The sequence below is a fragment of the Archocentrus centrarchus genome, chromosome 16, assembly GCF_007364275.1.
Source record: "Archocentrus centrarchus isolate MPI-CPG fArcCen1 chromosome 16, fArcCen1, whole genome shotgun sequence".
NCBI lineage: Eukaryota > Metazoa > Chordata > Actinopteri > Cichliformes > Cichlidae > Archocentrus > Archocentrus centrarchus.
The window spans coordinates 11148193-11169590 of record NC_044361.1 but is presented as its reverse complement, the minus strand read 5'-3'; the positions used below and the strand labels follow the sequence as shown (position 1 = coordinate 11169590).

Genomic DNA, 21398 nt, shown 5'->3' with positions numbered 1-21398 from the left:
CGAGAGAGAGACGGAGCAGGCAGTACAGCAGTGAAACTTTCACAAACCTGTGTTTAGACAAACAAACGTAGGGATGGTTTGTGTGTATACATGAGTGTGTATGTTTGTCACCATACTTTGGTTTTGAAGAACATAAAGCAAGAAAATATAGTCAAGGCAAAGACTGATATTTATTCTATTAAGAATATCTGGATCTTTTGTTAGCATGTCGACTCATTTATATATATATATATATATATATATATATATATATATATATATATATATATATATATATATATATATATATATATATATATATATATATATATCCCTCTACGGTACGCATAATGATGCCAGTTGGGAAAAAAATGTTTATGATGACCAAGTAAACATAATTAAGAAACATTTTTAAAAAATATTATTTTTTTAGTTATTTTTTGTTAATGTTGCCATTTGGCAACACTGTACGATAGTGGAAATGAATGAAAACTAGAGAGTTTGGTTTATTATTGTAAAAACCTTTATTTAACAACTCAGGTTATACTCTAAACAGTATTCACAGTTTACAATGGAACTCATTTGAAAGTTAAAAACAATTAAAATATATTTTTCAACATTTTATTGGAATTTTTTCAATTGATTTGAATGTCTTCATGCTGCCGTCTTTGCCTTACTGCTTGTGGAAACTCATAAAGCAGTTCCTCTCAGCTGTGAGGCACAGGTAGGTCTCACACTTCGTGCACTGCACCCTGACAATACCCGTACAGCCTGGGTATTTGCACCGGCCCCTTTTTGCCATGACAGCAGGCCATCAGTGTTGTCCCAACGCACAGATGCTGGTGGAACTGGTGCAGTGATAACTCTGCTCCTCTTCCCAGCCAGGTCTTCCTCAACATGTTGGGAGGGTCTTTCCCTTTACTTCTTCCGCTCCATGTAATAGTCCAATAATAGTTGCACTTTCTCCCACAGTGAACTGTAACTGCACTTTTGCCCCCACACAATGCCCCCCACACATTTTAACAGTTTAACAATATTAAATGATCAAATACAGCACAGTAAACCACAGAATAGTGAACTTACCTCATTCATTGATGAGTATGTATTTTTTCCCGATCAAAAAATGTCATAAAATACTTTTATTTGATGATTTCTGAGGAGTCAAATGGTGAGGCTCAGCCCTGTGAAGACGTCTGCAGAAAAGGGTGTCAAAAACACTGCTATTGGCTCTATTAGGATTCCATCTCTCTTTCAGTGCATTACATCTTAAAAGTGGAGGTACTGTGTGTGTGTGGAAGGAATTCAATGGGTTTGTTACCAAATGGCAACATTGTACCATAGAGGGATATATATATATATATATATATATATATACCGTATTTTTCGGACTATACGTCGCTCCGGAGTATAGGTCGCACCAGCCAAAAAATGCATAATAAAGAAGAAAAAAACATATATAGGTCGCACTGGACTATAAGGGGTGATAGAATCCGAGACCCAGAGCAGAAATTCCATCTTGAACGGCAATTTAAAATAATAATGGATTAAAGAACAGGACGAACACGGTTACGCCTACGTTATGCTAACGTAACACATTCAGCTACATGACGCACAACGAACACGTGTTCGGTATGTTAACGTAACATTAAGTTATTCAGATAACCATAGCATAAAGAACATACTAACAAGTTAACCAAACCATCAATCCATTGAATTCTTCATCCTCGGTGTCACTTCTAAACAATTCCGTACACTCCGTAGACGAAGCGCCGCTTCCTCTTCTGTGTCGCGTTAGTCAGGCTCGTCGTCAGCTGCAGTTCCAATTATTCCAGCCTTTCTGAATCCCAACAGGATGGTTTGTCACTGAAGCCCATGTTTTCTTGATCCATCCAATGACTTCCAGGAAAGTTGGGTGGTGCATTCTCCCAGTTGCCGTTAAGCTGTGCTCTCCATCCATCATCCACTGCGCCCACAGGGTACGCAAGACTGCCTTAAAGCTGCAGTTCACGGAGATGTCAAGTGGCTGGAGTATTTTGGTTCATGTGTTATAAATGTCACATATACGTCGCTCCGGAGTATAGGTCGCACCCCCACCCAAACTATGAAAAAAAGTGCGACTTATACTCCGGAAAATACGGTATATATATATATTCAGAAAGCTGTGTGCTGCAGTCTTAACTTTTCAGGATCGCCATTCCTTAAATATATTTACCCTGGCTTGTGCTGAGAGAACGGTCTCCTTTGTACATTATTAGGTCGATCTACAGGCACGTCGACTGAAAGACAAACAGACACTGAAACTGAAGAGATTGGCAGTTCTTTTTATATGCTAAGAACAAGGGCGGTGCAAAGTCAATATTCAAGTCAAAAGTCAAAAAGATGTCAAATCTGGTGTCAGCGGTTCCCACGCTTTCCCCTGCCAAACTCTCTGAACCATGTACTGCTAATCTTTCTTGCCATGAAGCCCTCTCATGTACCCACCCCACCCCTGCTCTCGTCTCCTGTTGTCACCAATGGCTGGGTGTGACCCAACAAGTTTTATCTTCAAACATAAAATCACTCTGCTGCACAGTGTTTCCCCCTCTGGACTGCCAAGCTGCCCAATCCTTTTTCAGGGATGTTAATTAGTCATTTAAGACCAGACTCCGTGAATGGTATCTGTTACACATGTGACACTGGGAGCCTCTGATCCTTGTCGGTAATTATTCTTAATGATGCGTGGTACTGGGCAAGAGCCGTGACGTATTGTACAGTACAGTGCAAATTCAATATTTATTTCCTGTCTTGCATATTTTTTTCTTCTGTCTTCTTTTCTTTAGAGCATGTGATCTAAAGTAAACATGTTAAATGGTTATGCGTTTCTCTACCTAAAGGAAAACACTCTTGTGTCCCAAGCCACAGACTTCATTTGCAGAACGAGATCGCACCAGGCACATATTTTTGAATATGAATAAACGATTTACTGGCATTAAAAAACAAGGACTGTGAACACTGCTGTGGGTGCAACAGACGTTATTGTGTCCTAATCCATTAAATTACTTAATACATTGCATGGGACCAAATAAAACATCACCCAGATAGAAAGTTAACAGCATGAACATCCCATCTATGCATCATCATTTATCTGACTGGATGGCATTCTGTGAGTTGCAAAGTCTCCTCCTTCCTTAAATATGTGAGTTAATGGACTTTTTATCTCACATATATATTTGCAGTGCTCGCGAAAATATATCTGACAACCTACTTCAAAATTTATGATTTTGTTTTTTTCCGTCTGAGTGAACACCATGCACAACTGATTGCAAAGTTTCCTTCTACACTACTATTTCTTTGTTTCTCGTTTCCCTATCTGCTGGCTAGACGAGGTGTGGCAGTCCCAACTCACAGTTATAGCTCTTATTTTCCTTTCAAGGTGATCTGCACTGAGCTGGAAGGCTGATCCAGCCAGAATGTGCAGCAGGTGGACAACGGGTTCATGTGCGCCATTGCCAAGCTCACCAAGGCTGGAGAGCCGAACACGGACAGCATTAAATGTGCCCATTATAAGATAGCTGGCTGCCGTCACCAGCTGCAGTTCAGTGGTGAAACGTGCACCAGATTAAACACAAAGACTACAAACACGACTACTCTCAGTTACTTTCTAACATTGGAAGTGAATACTGGAAAGGAATGCATCCATTATTAATGCTCATAGTGGTTAGCATTGCTCGTACTAAAGGAACAACCACCTTACTTTAGCATGTAATAATAGTTCTTTGAAGTACCAAAAATAAGTGCCTTTGTGGATAAATGTGCTAATATGTCAGCTTTTAAAGATATAATGTCATGACTGATGTTTACCTGCTGTGAAGTGGTGTAAAAATAAGTGAGGATGCACATTTGGGTGCGTTTGATTTGAGTCATTAAGCAGCTTAAAATAGCACTCAGCTAACATGCAAATATTATTTTCAAACCCCTCCTGTGCATAAAATCTGAAAGTTTGAGTGAAAGCGAAATCTAATGGGTCTGAGAGCAGTTAAAGCACTATGAAAGTAGAATGTGAGCACACATTTGGGCAGGCTAATTATTGGCACTACATGTGTGCAAATCTGTTCAGTTAATCTGTGCAAGAAAGCTGTTTTTCCCAAAGGAAGTGCAAGCCAATGCAAATAAAGTGTGTTTCGGCTAATTAAAGGCTCCCGTTTGTCTGTTTGTGTGGGTGTGTGTGAGTGTTTTTTAACTTCAGTGTTCAAATATGAGTTGCGTCTAAAGCAGCCAGTCCGCAGAGGACATAAGTAAGTGCTGCAGCGAGTGCATCTCAGCTAATGGAAGAACATTGTGAGGAATCTGACTTTATAGCCTCATATTAAGCTCATTTTGCCTCGTGTATTTTAAGACTCTCACGTGGTCTGCTGCTGCAGACGGCAGAGCAGCGGTGCATCTCGGGCCAGCTGCTGCTCCAAACTCACACAGAGTCTGATGAGAACAGCTGGCTCTCTGAAAAATAGAAAATCTTTTTTGATAATTGGGGAAGGTTGTAATTCAGAGCTGCTTCTGTCCTTTTGAGGTCCGTTAAGTACAGACTTCCCAGAGCCTCAGCTAACGACAGACAGATCAGGGCTCATATTTCAGTGTCTCAAATGGCAGATTCCTTGTTTTTCCCGAGTCATGCTTAGATTTAGTACAGTCACTAAGTAAGATAGATTTATTTTTACACGCTGTTAACTTATGCAGTGACATACAGCAATTCCTGCTTGCCTGTAGACAATTAAAAAAACACAAAATTCATTCCTGCCAAAAGGGAAACAGCATGTTTTTGCTTGTTTCATCCCCTCATTCTCCTAAAGAATCAGTGAGATTAACTCTAAAACCAACAGTTTGGAAACCATCTGCTTTTTCATTCAAATAATGTAAACCTAATTTGAAGTGTGTTTGTCGCTGAATTTTATTATTCTGCGTCTCATGCTTTTCTGCTTCTCTTTAGCAGCGGGTCCTGTGATCAAGTGCCTTTTTTTTTTTTTTTTTACAACCTCAGAACCATTTTAACACAACCAGAAACACAGAGAGTGCCGGTGGCTTGGCAAAGTTGTATGCAAATTGTTGGTGGCCCGGGGATGGAATCCAATACAGAGACGTTTACAGCCGTGCTTCACTTCTGTCTCGCTAGTCAGCAGCAAGAGCTGGCGTGTTGAAGCTGAGCTTTCACCGGGTCGCTGCACTTTTATGGATTGAAAATGCCCAACATATCATGCCTCACTTGCGGAGAATAGTGGAAGCTGTTCCAGTCTTAAATGTGGGCTTGATGCTTGTACTGGGTTCTTTGGGGACAGCCATCCTTTCAGAAGAGCTGAAGCAGCTGAAGTTCCTCACCTCTTTCTAGTGTCACTTTAACACACATTACTTCTCCTGATTGAGATCACTGTCTCTTATTTTCCATATTCCAGTTTGGAGGTCAGGGGTGAGCAAGATAAAAGTCACAGCAAAGGTCAAAGTGAAACAGGTTATTAGCCTGAGCCCTGTTATGTGTGTGGCTTTGAGGATATATGTTGGTAAATGTTGACATCACACCAGAATGTGAGCTAGCAGCGGCATCTCTGAGAGGGAGCCTACCCCCTCTGAGAGCAAACAGCTGGAGCAGAGGACATGTTTGATGTGCCATCTCCCTCAGCTCACAGAAATTTTTGAACACAAATGCCTGAAGAATATCTTCCAAAAATATTCATTTTTTCACAGTTCATAGCATGATTGCAACCTGTGCTGTAAGTCTACTACAGTCTTGGCTTTACTGGCCACAGAGTGTGACCCAAAGTCAGCTGCAAAGACAACTCCCTCATCATTTGTAGCTGGTGAAGCTGATGTGCTCTTGAACAAATTTAGCAGTCAGCGTTTTTTTCCCAGTGTTATTATAATGGCATATAATCGAGTTTGATTGTGTTTTTTTGCGTATCCTTGTAGGGCATGGCTTTCTCCCTGGAGGAGCGTCTCCAGGTGGGGATCCACGGCCTGCTGCCTCCCTGCTTCATCAGCCAGGACGTGCAGCTGCTCCGAGTGCTCAAGAACTATGACATGAAGAGAGATGACCTGGACAGGTGAGACTGGCACACAAACACAGATGGGAATCTCTTCACGGTCAATCTAGAATGACTTACCCACCTTATGTTCTTCAAAACAGCTTCAAATCAGCAGCCATTGAAGAGTTGCATTTCAACTAATCCTCCATGCATGCAGAGTTCCACATCTGAAAGCCTTCAAGACACAAAAGGGATTACTGATCAGCCCTTCTGAAGTCTAGATCCATCTCCAAATGCCATAGATTTTACCTACCAAACCTGCACACTATTCTCTCCATCTCTCCTCCCTCCTCTTCTTGTTTTTATATCCTCCATAGAGTCCAAATGAAAACTGCAATCGGTTTTACACGCTTCATCAGACTTGATGCTTTTAGCATCATGCAATGAAAGTACCACATGCTAACATTTCAGTTTAGGCTCTTTGATCACTCAAAGTCGTCATCTGGTTTACTGTTTTGAATTATCTGCAGAGTGCTGAATAATATGTGCTTGTGAAGCCGCCTCTTGCTCCAGTCAGCTGCCACTATAATGTCGAGAACGAGTGAAGTTTGTTTGTGAGACAGGATTCAGGGTCAGCAGGAGTTAGATAGCTTTATAAAAGCCTCCTCATTTTTCACCATAGCAACAGCGCAGCATCAGCATATAAAACAGTTATTACAAGCCTGACATTGCAATTCCCACACCCTATCAATGTCACTTATAATCTGTCTCTGGGACTTGTGCATGTTCCAGCTGTGAGTTTTGCTCCTGTGGATCAGACTGCTATTTGCCTGGCATTGCTCAAGCCTGCTATGTTTGCATACAGTCTGCTTTGCAACTCTTAATCCTTCTTTGGTATTTACTGCTAAACATTGTCATTCATTTTTTATTGGGCATAACTCAAAACGTCTTCTTCCCATGCTATTTTAATCCGCTATCTCGACTCCCACTTGAGGAATTTGTCTTGGTTTCGAATTTTTTTGTGACAAAGAATGGCAAAGAGAACAGCACTGCAAGCACATGCGTTTATGACTTGAAATGATGGAGTAACTCAAGTGCTTGCTGTGACTGTGCCATCAACACAGGAAATGGATGTTCAAAGTCTTTGCCAAGCTAAATACTGCAGGACATAAAATAGTACGGCTAAGGGGGAAACTTCACATCCAGTGATGTTGTTAAAAAGCTTTAACAGACTTAAAATGAGCCCAGGCAGAGCAGCGCTGGTTGATCGCTCATGCTAAGATAGATTAAGAAAGAGATAGATGGCGTCCTGGCTGCCCCACTAGGTTGACTTTAAAGGAAGCAATGCACCCAGTAAGTCAGCAGGGATCCTGCTTTATAAAGCAGTGTGTACTGTAAATATTGCTGTTTCCTGAGTGTGGGAGTGTGCTCGCCTTTTAAGGTTAAGAATGGAGAAAGTGTTCTTTCTTAACATTTGCCAGCATGAAATCAAACAATATCACCCTGCAGCGATATATTAGGAGTTCATGTGGAGACAGAATTAGTCGTGGTTTTGATGACTGACAATGACAAGTGAAGTCATTAAAATGTTGAAGAAAAATGTAAAATGTCTTTTATTGTGCTAAATTGAAGCCATGTGTCAATGCAGTTTCCACCTTTTCTCAATAATGTCTTTCTTTGTGTTTCCATTTGAAGCGGGAACTCCACCTATTTTACGCATGAGGATCAGTTCCCTTACAAATCACAATGTGGTTTCTCTCAGCCCATGAAAGCATGTTGTAGAAAGGTTTATATAGTGAAAATAACCAAATGAGATCACCACATCTCACTTATGTCTCTCTTTAAATTCCATCAATACTACTGTGCAAAAGTCTTAAGGCCCCTTCATTTCTTTATATTTTGTTATGATAACTGGAAAGAGGTGCCGGCATTTATTGAAACATGCACAGAAATTCATGGAAATACAGTAGAAGGCAAAAACAGAGGTTCTGCAGTTACTTTTTGTGCTTTTCTATCCATGTATACTTTTACTGCATTGGCAGTGTGTTTGGGATCACTGTTGTGCTAAAAAATGAAGCCATTCTAGACGGTATACTGTAGCACAGTGGCTCAAACTCTGGTGGTACTTTCCTGTGTTCATAATTCCATCAATTTTGACAAGATCCCCAATGTCAACTTGCTGCTATCTTTGGCACTTTTCATAGATTCAGCTAAAAAAATGGAAAAAAATGAAGTGTTTTTGGAACGGGCTACAAGCAACTAAAGATTCAATTTAAAAATGGTTAGTTGCTAAGTTGTCTGTTATGTGTAGACACAACACTGGTTCATCCCTTGAGTTAGGTGCCTTTTTTATGCTTGAATGAGTCACAGGTCAGTGTTAAGTTACTTAGCAAATAAACAAAACATTCCTCTGAAAATAGTCAGGTACAAGGACTGGACTGAAAAAGAGAGAGAAAGCAGCCAGTGTCCAAAGAAAACTCTGGAGGTCTACCTCTGCTCCCTCTGCCTTTGCTGAAAATTTCAACATGTTTGTTTGAATTTTTTAATGAGTTCATAATCTACTCTTTGCTTTTTCCCCCACATTGATGTGGGTTCTGGACTGTGCCACAACAGCTTTCATAGGTAAACATTAATATTCATGTATTATCTACAAAGGACATTACTAATCCTTATAAATAATCATCTCTTTTTTGCAGACATTTCAAAAATGTCCATATCTGTTAAGTGTGGACCATAGATTTTCTGTTACAGGTTACTGTGTCAGCATACTTGTCAATCAAAGCAGCCACACCCTAACTTTAAGCAGTAATGGTTTAGTCACACTAGAGTAAAATAGAACAGCAGCCTCCTTGTGAATAGGAAAAATCAGTGATTGGCGAATGAGTGCAGTTAATTATTATTATTATTATTATTTTTGCTGTTGGAGACCGATTGCAAGCACTTGTGGTTGAGGATGTTGCATGCTCAACCTCTGGGTGGCCACTTTCGATTGCAAGGCAATTCCACAGGTAACCCGGTGGGAGGCAACCTGTCCAGAATCAATCAAAGTTCAAGCAGACAGACTGGAAAAAGTTTATAAATGATTGCTAAGTTATAAATGCAGATTGCCAATATGTTGCAATCTGTCTGAGTCAGTTTGTGCTGTTGAGGGGACTTGACTTAACTGGTTGTATTCTGGTTACATTCTGATATTGAAGCAAGGTTGCAGAGAGCAGTGTCATTTTGCAGTTATATTGGCAGCAACTACGTCACTATTTATTAAGAAATTTCAGAATTTCTGCTTCAAATCTACCTTTCTAATCTTGCTGGACACTGAATGTAAGAAGTTAATCTGAATTAATGTGTATGTGGACGGCAACAGATTTGTAACAGATGTCCGCAGATTTGTGATTTTTGCCAGTGCATCACAGTTAATCACCATATTATCACAAAAAGCTCACATGTAATTACCACCTTGATCCTATTCAATGGCAAACTGACACACCAAAGTCACGCTGAAGACAGCAACTGACTGCCAGTGGCTGCAGTCATGGTCCCCGTCTTTGAAGCAACCATTTTAAAGGCAGCAAGTTCACAAGTTCATTGCACACAGTCACAATACATTTGGTTGTGCCATGGTCTTCAACCATTGTTTTCCCTAGCTTGGGAAATTTCAGTCACCCTACAGTTGTTATGAAAGCATAAAGTAGATCAAAAATTTTTTTGTACCAGGTTGTAAAAATGTTAATTTCATAGCTGAAATTGGTCCTTTTCCATAAAGGTCTGTTTGAATCAGCTCACTTTTGGAACTGCAGTTTTTTGCATTTCCAAGTTGGCTTCATTTTTAAGCCCTAGAGGTTGCTGCTTAGTGTAGACTAGAACCAAGCATTCTCCTTCATAAAAAGGCATACTTTGCACAGTGTTTCAACAACAGAAACAAGCTGTCATTATGCTGCTTTGGCCAGACAAAGAGCACCAGAGTAACATTTTTCAGTCTCTTTTTAGGTGTTGTAAAGTGATAAAGTTTTATAATCTTCCATTTCACCTGAAACAAATCCACTGAACATAAAACTAGAAGGGCACTCAGTAGAGTGCATACCTCGCCCACCCCAAATTTTCTATGTCCCAATACTACATTGCAATAGATACCCAACATTGTCATACTACATCAGATTCAGCAGTACAGTCAAAAGCTTACCCATTCATATGAATGGGTAACTGTGTTCATACTTTTGTCATTGATTTTATTTCTTACTCTACAGGAAAGAATTATGATTTGCAGCAATCATGAACAAACTTTTGCTATATGACAGAACCTATGGTCATGTTGCACCCTAAATCTTTTTTAGAGGATTCTGACTTATCCTCATAAGGTTAGATGCAAATATGTGAATATTGTCCCTATCTCGCAGTGGTAAAGAATCCTTTTAGAAAATCCTGGATCCAGATGGTGATCCAGATCGCCACCAAAATTGTTGGTCTTCTTGTATCACCCCCAGAAACTCCACAAATTTTCATTGAAATTTGTTCACAAGTTTCCGAGTCATTCTGCTAAAAGATAGACAGACAGACCAAGGCAGCCGAAACCATAACCTCCCTCCTCCTATCGGTGAGCGAGGTAACAACAACTTTTTTTTCTGTAGCTTTCTGGTTCTCCTCAGCAGATTTGTTTAGGTGTCGTGGACACAGTTTCATCAATTTGGACCTTAAATTGAGAAAAATAAAAGCTCACAGTAGGAAACAGACACATATTCTCTTTGAGTCTTTATCAAATAACAGATTTAAGGTGAAATTACATTCACTTTGATGTCATACTGCAAAAACAACGCCCTTCCCTGGATTTATTCCATCTGAAGCTATTTGGGTTCATCAATATGAGAACATGTCTCTTTAAGAGCAGCTGTCAGCACCGTGCATTGTGCAGCTGCTGGGGCCTAACCTATAGCAGAGAGGCCATCCATGCTTTTTATCCCCTCAACAAGAGGCACCTTGTGCTCTTGACTTTATGGAAACTTCTCTGATTAGGAGTAGAGCCCTTTCAGGCGTGCTCTGCTTAATTTAGTTCAAATGCAAAGCTTCAGTTCCCAATCAAGCTACAATCAGAATAAAAAGCTTGTGTAGGTTTTCTGGGAAGTGGTTTTTATTCTGTTTGTTTTTTCAGTAATTTGGAGCACAAGCAAAAATGTCTTTACAAATAATTTTAGGGAGAATTCTTCTTTTCTTTAACTTCTCACGTTTTTGGTAGTTTCAGTTCCTTTAATCTTCCTGGGTTGTGAACTGTTGTAGCCATATAAACCTCCAGCCTCTCACTCACAAACATCCAGGATTTAACATCTGACTTTAATAAACTTAGGTCAGCAGGTACCATTTGTCAAGATGTTTAAGATTAACATGCTCTGTTTTCTTCTCTGTCACTCCCAGATATGTGTTCCTAATGGGGCTCCAGGACCGCAACGAGAAGCTCTTCTATCGGGTGCTGTTGTCAGACATTGAAAGGTTCATGCCCATCATTTACACCCCCACTGTGGGCCTGGCCTGCCAGCAGTATAGCCTCATATTCAGAAGGCCTAGGTGAGTCATTCCCACAGTGTTTTTCTCCCTCTTGCATTGTGAAATGGTACATTCCTATGCAAATAAACCCAGTTAACATTAAGTTTAGTTTCAGCTTATTTCAGGCGATGTTGTTTCCCCTCAGTTGGTCTTCTAACACTTGGTTATTAAGTGTTTTATGGTATTGGTTGTTGTGCTCGGTATCAGCCAACATTTCTTTCTACTGCTGGCTATGTGGCATCAATATTCCACTGCTTCGGGCTGCCCTTTTACACACTGAGTCCACTGGAAAGAAATGCCTAGTCACAGGTGTCAGCCAGTAACATACCATAGCGCAGTGGTAGAAGTATCCAAAATAAGTTTTTACACTTGGCTATGGTGGAAAAAGTTGGTATAGGAACAATAGTAAAATCTAAACAGATCTAGTATCTAAACTGATATAGTACATTATGGCATCCGTAAAGCATGTGACGTTCACTGGAGAGATGAACCAACTCACTCAAATACATGAAACAGAGTGAAATGCCATTATTTTATTCTTCTTCTGCAATGATTTAATGGTATGTCACTGGTGAGTCAGCCCTATTGTTTGTCTTGTAGAACCAAATGCTACTATCTGCAGCACAGTGATAGATTTAAATGGCACTAATTTCTTTTGCATTTTGATATAATTTTTTAAAAATTATCTTAAACTGCTTTTTCCTTTGTTATTATATCCTGTTTGTAGTCTGTTTGTATTCTAGTTTATCTTTTTGGTTATGTAATATTAAGTTATCTTTTGTGACCTCTCTGTTTTCCCCAGTCGTGTCTCCATGTTTGTCCTGTATCGGTGATTGTCTGGTTTCCCCTTTTTTAATCCCATTCTGTTCCTCCTATCTTGGCTCCATGTTTTTTCATTTGTCTCTGTGTCAAGTTTGAATGTCTTAGTCTTGGTCTCAGTGTTAGATTTCCTGTTTTATTGTGGTAGTTTTCCCTATTCCACATCCTCTTATGATTCCAAGTTAGATTATTAGCTCCAGCCTGGCTGACACCTTTGTTTGTATTTTTGATGAAGAAGTTCCTTAATATCTCTGCTCTTGAGTTACACTGTGTCTCAAGAATTCTACATTTGGGTCCAAAAGCAGGATTACCTCCCACTTCCCAGCGGTTATTTCTCCCATAGTCACTTGAATTTGCACCACATCACTGTGAATCATTTCCAGTGTGTACGTAGCTTTGGATATATGCAAGTTCAAGGCATTTCCACAGTGGCTTCATTCTGATCTGGAAGCTACATCCACATTTTTTGTGCAATGTTTTTCCCTACCAAAGGCAGTATTGTATCAAATATTTTAGGGTGTTGTTTTTAAAATTGAAAAAGCTTTACCATTTACATGGATTAATTGCATCTTTCAAGATTATCATTGTCTTTAGCTCAATTCTGCCATTGCATTAAAAGCATATAACAGGTGGTGGATTTGACTATATGATATACAGGTTGACAGGCAAACAGCAATAGTCTTGTTAAATAGCTGCTGTTTTCAATTCTAATTTCACAACTTTGTAGATCATTATTTCACCCAAGGCTAAAAGCCATATAAGTCTTCAAGCATGTATGCTACCAAATCATTGGTTGTATTGTAACTAAACCAGAAGCTCAGACTCTTACACTATGTGTATCTTATGCTGGAGCTGGACCCTTTGATGGTATAAAATCTGAAACAAACTTAGAGGTTGCGGTAGGCCTTAAAGTAGGAGTGTGGTTGGACTGCTCAGCTCGAGGCAAAACCACTGTAAGCTGTTGAAATCAGTCCAGCATTTACCTTAACTGGATCTGGCTCTGCTCCCAGCAGACAGACGTTCACTGGTTTCCTCTTCTCCTACTGTAAACACACACACACACACACACACACACACACACACACACACACACACACACACACACACACACACACACACACACACACACACACACACACATCTCTCTGCTAATATCTGTTTTCCTTCAGATAGGTTCATCAGGTCCAAGTCTCTCGCTATCTGACAACAAAACTCCCTGAGCAGCTACTATTAGATATCATCTTGATACTGCTTTCATTCTTGGTGATGCATTCAGGGTCATGTTCTGTTTTTCTTGGATCCTCCTCCTTACATTTAACCTTATTCAGGTGGTTACAAGTCATCTGTTTGCTTTCACTGATAGAGAAAAGGCCACCATTTAACTGTCCTTCATGGGCCCTTAACATCACTTAACTGGAACTATAATTATTGACTCTGCTAAGCCTTAAGCAACCAAGTTATATATGACAGTAGTGGGGGGCATTTATGACCCTTTATATTCTTATTGGAATAGTTTGCAATGGCTCTGTTTGTGTTTATCAAAGCCCTACCCTTTCTTATAACAAACATTGTAACTATTCTGTTTTTCATTATGGTTTTTCAATCATTTTTTGGCAAAAAGTTGACTCTATTGACTAACCTTATCAACTGAGTTAGTTTCATCATCATGATTTTGGGCATTAAGTAGCTACCTCAAAGCTTCTGTTAGCCATGGTTAGCTGCAAAACATTGCAATCCTTTAATTAGAAGTAGAAAATCTAAATCTATAATATTACAAATTATACATATATTTCTGGACTGATAAATGACCCGACACTTTCCAAACTTTCCATTATCGTCACATCGATGGTATTGATGGTGGATATGCTGTCCACACCGATGGTTGTGCAAACGCAAGCTCGCTAGCCAGCAGTGGCACTTGAAACCACATATTACATGTTCTAGCATTGTTATGTGTTCATATGTGTTAAAGTGTCGTCTTTACTGTAGAACTATTTAGTTTTATGTGCGGTCAAAAGCATGACAAGTTGCAAATACTCACAAAACATAGTAGCTACTGTTACAAACATCGTTTCTTATAAGTACACAACTCAATTTAAGACAACACTAGACAAAGAAACTATGTTCAGCTGCTCCTCTATTCACAAGGGCTCACTCCACACATTTCATTTGGCAGATTTTTACACCAGATACTCTGCGTGACATAACCCCAAAGAGATTTGCGTCTCTTCAAGGGATCAAACCAGGGAGCTTTTGCTTATTAGGTAAGTGGCTACACTATGGAGCCACTTGATCTAAGACAACACTGACCTTTTAAAATTTCACATTCCACATACAGTAAGTACATATATAGTGTACATAGTGTACTAATGGAAGGATGGGAACTGAGACACAAGCACAGTGTATGTTTTGAAGATGCCTAGTCGCTATAGAGATTTACCAGTACTTCCTGCTGTCAGGAATCTGCTCTGCAGCAATGCCAGAATTTTGCTTTATTGAGTCATACTAACTCCTCAGATTCTCTGGATAAGCTGTAAAACCGCAGTTTTCCAAATTGTGTCCAAACAGTTTTGTTTTAAACACTTACCTCTGGTACATTTAAGGTGCTTGGAAACCAAAATTCTCCCAAGCACACAACATTAGCCAACATCTCCCTGTTTCTCCATCCTTCCAAAACTATTTGGAAAATATTCCTAGCATGCTTCTCTTCTTCTCACACTGAGCTGCCCAGAGGAGTCATTTTCTACACTCCCTCTGTCTCACAGCACAGTGAGACAGCGTTGCCAGAGCCTCCAGGGCTGGGAGCTGGGCCTCTATAAATGTGCATCAGTGGATCAATTAGCAGAACACAGTGAGGACAAATCCAACTGCCTTTAAGAGTCTTTAATAGATTTGGGTTTTCAGTTTGTTTCTGTGCTGACATAGCCTGAGAAAAGACCAGTGATATCTACATTACTGCATTTTAAATTCCATCCTGACTGAAATACTTGGAAATATTTGAAAGAGTTCCATGAAACTATCAGACATCAATATCTGAGATTTTAAAAAGTGAACACTTTGCTGTGCCAATTAGTTTTTTTTTATAGTATTAACATGAGGCTGCAAATTTTGCCTGTAAGTCATGTATATATACATCTTTCAAAGTAGCTGGAGGTGGTCACATTGCATGATATTCTCATGTAATATGTGGTGTTAGATTCAACTCATTGTCATTGTGCGCACAAGGCACACAATGAAATGATCATTCCAGATCACTCATCCAGAGACGAGCATCTTCGGTCATGCAGCCAGAGACCAGCGTTAGGTTAGGCAATGTGGTTTAAGTGTCTTGCCCAAGGACACAACGCAATGCAGCGCTGCAAGGCCACTGCGCCACTGCCACTTCCTGTGTTATCCACACACCTGAAAAAACCCTGAAAAAACTGCAGCTAAGGAGAAGTGCTGCCTTTTGGATAAACTCAGGTGGCACATGTCCCTTTGCAGATCATGCAAATTCAAATATGAACACATGTTGCACCCATGAACTATTATGTCATCAAGAGAAAAAAGTTTACCAAAACTTACACTGTCATCGTGACTGTAAGGAACCACTCTACCTGCAAAATTTTGCTTCATGTTACTGCTGAAGACACATGATCGTCATTTAGGTCAGGGTCTGCACCAGAGCAAGTGGACTTGATGGACAACTAACTTTGACGGGGTGAACCGGTATGCATGATAACCATGACTCTAATTTCGGTGTTTTTTTTTTCTCTGATCCTGAAGGATAAGCTGAAGTTTCATGTTTCGTCTGGGTACATCTGGCATAAAAATGCAGTTCTGTTTCTTATTTCACTTTTCACTCAAAGGAAATTCTGGAAATCCTGGATTACTGATGTCACTGTGCACCCGTGTGTGTGTGTGTGTGTGTGTGTGTGTGTGTGTGTGTGTGTGTGTGTGCCTGACCACTTCTAGCCTGACCACCCTAGCAGCAGATTAGGTCTTACTCACTGGCATTCAGATATAAAGATTTTCTGTGTGGAAGCAGGAACCTCTCCATGTCTCAGCTGACTTTACCAGCTAATCTGCCTCAAAGAGACCAAACACTAAATGCTGAGCACAGTAAGTGTCAAACCAAGGCTGAGTCACTGTTCTTCAGATTGGGCAGAAGCTGTCAGAGAAAGGAATAATTCACGTTATTAGGAGATTAGTGGCCCTTCTTACTTTTGTTGGTTTGCAAGTTTTTGAGTGTTTAGCATAAATGTTAGCCTGTCTTCATCTCACAATGTTTGTTTCTATTTTCACCATAAATGCAGGTTGTGTACTTTGACAGTTAAAAGTGTCCAATTGTGATAAATGATAAAGTTTTGTAGCAGAAATATGATTCCAAGTGTAGTATGAAAGTAATTACTGCTAGTTCAGCCATTTCCAGTGCACCCATGCCCTTTTTGGTGTGTCTAAATGAGAACATGTCATGAACAAAGTCCTTTTACCGTTTTCAAGTAGCCCTTGTGTTAAAAGATACAAACCAGTCCATTTTACTGATGGAGATAGATGATCATGGGTAGCCCATTAGTGGATTCCAGTCTGAATGTGAGGGGTGTGTGCAACTGTGCTTCTGTCAGGAGCTGGACAGAAAGAGTGAAGATCTTTTTCTTCTGCCACTTCTGTTGTGTTAAAGGTCTTACCACCTGTGTGCCTGTGCATATGATATTATATACAGAAGCTACATTTGTACTATGCAGTCAGCCCATTAAGATTTCACTGAAATCTTTCAAAGATGGACTGTGTTGCACTGCAATACAGGCATTTTATCAGAGGGGAATTTATTTTTAATGAACGATTGTAAAAATAACATAAATACAATGAAATTGGATATTTTTTATCTTCAGCTTTGCTCTCCTCTGCACTCCTTTTCTTTACAGCAGTGCATTTTCATCATTCCTTTAAAACCCAAACTCACTCACAGTTCAGTTCAACAACTACACGTAAGCAAGATCTATCTGAAAGAATTAAAAGTTGTGAATGGTTTCTGTCAGTAACCTTATTGATCACTAGCAGTTGCACACAACTGCCTTTGTCTTCAAATCTCTGAGAGTCTCTTATGTGCTATGCGTTTTACATTGTGCTCTTCCCGTGTCCTCTGTGCTGGTCTCCTGAAGCACAGGAGTGTCTTGTTGCCTCTTGTTCAGCCACTAATCTGGTGGATTCAAACCCAGACCTTCTAGCTGTGCGGCAACAGTGCTAACCCCTGCACCACCATGCTGTCCTGCTGTCTCTCTGTTTGCTTAAGTTTAGGCAAAAGATTGTGGTTTTAGTTCAAATACAGTCGCTTTAAGGGCTTCGCCATGTTCATATGTGGCACCAATAACTAGCAGGTCCAGATAAAGCGTCCATATGTGATGAGTTAGGAGTGAAACTGGTCTCACAGGCGGCACACTTCCTAAGCTGACAATTTCACTGAAAGGTTTGCAAGAAAAATTTACCTTAAGCTGAAAACATTTGACTGTACCTACTATCTGGAAAATAATTGTGTGAACTGGCAATGCTTCATTTATGAGCCTGCAGGCAAATGTTTATTGGCTAGACTATATGGACATGTGGGAGACATATTTTAACTGATTAATCAAAAAGTTAGAGCAGCATAGATCAGATTTGTGTGAGGTTGATGAATATGAAATCCTAGAGTATTACAGTATTTTTAATAAATGTACTGGAACACCACTTGAATAGAGGCATGCTAAAGTCGTGAGTGTCCTTTGATTAAATCAGAAGTTGAACTGCAGGAGGTTCTAATGAAAGGCATCAGCTGAAGGCTTTAGCCACCTCTAAAGGGACACGTGCTGGATGATGAAGTGTTCCAACATCGCAGATTATGGGCTTTTGAGCTGTGACTTCACATTATTCAGGCCCACACACAGTGTTACACTGCAAGTGTGTGAGAAGCCATTTCATTTAGATTGATGAACATCCAGGACAAATGCAAACTACATTTTTCTTCAGGATTGTTAATCCATACAGGATTGTTGAACCATGATGAAACACAAGTAAAAGAAATCCACTTACCCCACATAAATGAGAGAATTTCTTTCCAGATTTTGACCGACTGCATGATTTTTACTGATGAGTTCGTTTACAGCATTTCTACTCTTTGGTAGATGCTAAGTGAAGTCAGGATATGCTTTGTTTCAATGGGAGAAGTAATGAAGATGTAAGAAGCAGAGAAATGGTTTGGAATTACACTGACCTCACAAAGAACTTGGCAAACATTTGGAAATAATTCTACTCTGGACTTTGAGGACTTTGTATAACAATATAGAGCTTATGTCCAAGGAAATTTTTGAGCCAGTGAAAGCAAAGAAATTTTAGGACACAGTAGACCTAACTCCTGTTATCCTGCAGTATCCCTTCGTATAATAAATGAGATATAATTTCATATACAGTTTAAATCCACAGCAGCGTTGCCATTTACTGTGTAAACATGGAAAGTAACCAAACTAAATATATGTTTTGAATAACTGTGTACTGGACTAAGACTACCTGGCTGAATTGTCTTTGACCTGTATTACCAGGGACCATTGCTAATTCAAACTGCCTTAACTTTCCATGACCAAGAGTGCTGCAGCCTGCCCAGGGAACCAGGTGGCTGGATTTGGTGTTTTCGAAGAAAATCCACTTGCTACACTGTGTCTTTAAGAAATGACCATGAAATCATTGCGAACATATTAACTTAGGCTTGGTTTGGCTAATGGCCGACAGCCCAAAAGCCTGCCTGGCCAGTTCTGTCCATGTCTTGCCTCACTTCAGACAGGTTTGGCTTCAGTCTCTCACACTCTCTGTTGGGGTGCATCCAGTCACAGTCTGAACTCACAGGGTTTCAGGTCCCAGCTTTGTAAGAAAAAAAAAAAAAAAAAACCTTAAAATGCCCAAATTTCCAATCTGGGAAACTGCTATGAGCAATTAATGTCAATTATACTGTATGTCTGAAAATCATCAACAGTATTCTGTCCTAGACAATGATGATATGCATATAGGCTGTGTCAGAATAAACTGACATACAGTCATGTCAGTGCATAACCACATTCAGTACAGTTATGTGGACGTGGAAGGCTGCTGGTGTTTGCAGTGCTGGGATGGATGGATTAGGAGCTAACAGCAACTCACAGACAGGTGAGTTATTCTTCATACAGTTCATTAATTGTCTTATCATTTTGGAGGATTGTGAAAATGGCTGTAATTCCTAAACAGTTATTGCAATACTTTTGTTAAAACCCTTGAACTAAGGCTGAAAGTCTGCACTTCGATCGCATCCCGATGGCTTGATTTAAAATTCTCTGTGTCGCTGTCCAAAAACATTTGGACTGAACTGCACGCATCTTGCAGCACTCATTTTGACATGAAATAGCAGGTAAATCCAGATGTTACTGAAGTCCATTGAAGGTCTTTTGGCAGTGTTCAGCCAGCCAGATGCCAGTCCAGAAAATGGTTAACACAAAATGAACTATTGCAATAACCCCCTCCACCACCACCACCACCCTTTTTTTTCCCCTCATAAACAATTTCAGTCAGACCTTACTGGAGTTGCTGAATGACACATTAACAAAACTCTCTATTCTCTTGCAAAACTAAATTATAGAGCACAGTTGTGCTTGGCGCTTATCCCCCACATCATCTCAACAGGTCAAATTTTGGTGTGCGGTAGTAATATTTCACCAGCCCACACTGGAAAACACGACTCGTTACCATCCCCATGAAACTTATCTGATACTGTGTGTGTAAATCACACTCAGTCTGCTCTGCAGTTTTAAAGCACACCCAGTGGTACCTCAGCAGCATGCAGCAGAAAATGTATTGAGCATATGTCACACAAACTGAAAGGTTAGATCTTCTCTAATAGCTTTAATGGGAATTTCACAGAGCATTAGGACAAGAGGGGAAAACATTGCAGAAATGAATGTGATGACAGTGAGTCAAAGGACTTGGGGAAATGGCTATACACAAACTAGTACAGCGTTGATGTAGCTGTCATCTCTTTGAGAAAATGTGGTGGAACTATAAAACTGAAAAGTGAGAGAGGATGACGAGTTAAATGTGACACCGTGTGGAATTACCCTGCTTTGCGACGTTGCCCACCTTCTCCACTTTTTACTTGGCCCCCTGTTTTAACAATGGTGTTTTCTCCTAGACTGCGGCAACAGAGCTCCCATAAACCAACAGACGGCAAATTGAAACAAAACTATATCATGTCTTTATTATACCTGTCAAGATTCAAATGTGTGTGTACTGCTTGGTTGCCAAAACAGATGTCTGAGGAATACAAAGCTAGTATACGTGGGTTGCCAGGGCCTCAGCACAGTTGTTTCACACAACTGACCTGCACTAGCCTTATTGTTGTGTGACATATAACTATAGGTATGTGTTACCTAATGAAGTATCTGTATGCAAACGGAGAGCCCTACTGCCACATACGTGGGGTATCTGTATCTATTTCATTATCACTTTCCTTAATGGCATGGGTCCCAGTATTCTCCATAGGTGTGTTACACCGAAGAATGCAGTCAAACTTTAAAGTGAGAAAAAAAATATTTAGGGTTTTTAACATTAAGGGCTAAAGGTCATAGAGTATACAATGGGAGAAATAATAATTTGATCTGTAAGTTTGGTCACTTCCAAAGACATGAGCAGTTTCTAATTTTCAATATAGTTTCATTTTAATGGACAGAGAGAATATCAACCCAAAAAAATCCTGAAAAAACACATTACGTAAAACGTATAAATTGATTTGCATAGTCAAATAATTGTTTCCCCCACTGTATCCTGTGAACAGGCTGGTGTTACATGTCAGATGTGACAAATACAAATCGTTGCCGTCACACATGGAAAAGTGTCTGAGTAGTTTGCTGAATCCACCTTTGTTTCCCACAGGATTAAGTGGAAACTCCAAAGCAAAATTTCCCAGAGTTCGAATCCAAACTTGTTGGAACTTTGTCATCTGTAATCTCTGGAGTTCTCTTTCCTGATCTGTTCCATATATATATATATATATATATATATATATATATATATATATATATTTTTTTTTTTTTTTTTTTTTTTTTTTTT

General features: G+C 39.8%; 1 protein-coding gene across 1 annotated transcript in view; it reads left to right on the top strand.

The window, feature by feature from the left end:
• me1 (malic enzyme 1, NADP(+)-dependent, cytosolic) overlaps window positions 1–21398 on the top strand; it is a 98943-nt gene that overhangs the window by 27824 nt on the left and 49721 nt on the right. Inside the window, exons 2-3 of the mRNA XM_030749477.1 lie at window positions 5914–6047; window positions 11370–11519. Of these exons, the coding sequence (XP_030605337.1) occupies window positions 5914–6047; window positions 11370–11519 (284 nt within the window). The remainder of the gene's footprint in view (window positions 1–5913; window positions 6048–11369; window positions 11520–21398) is intronic.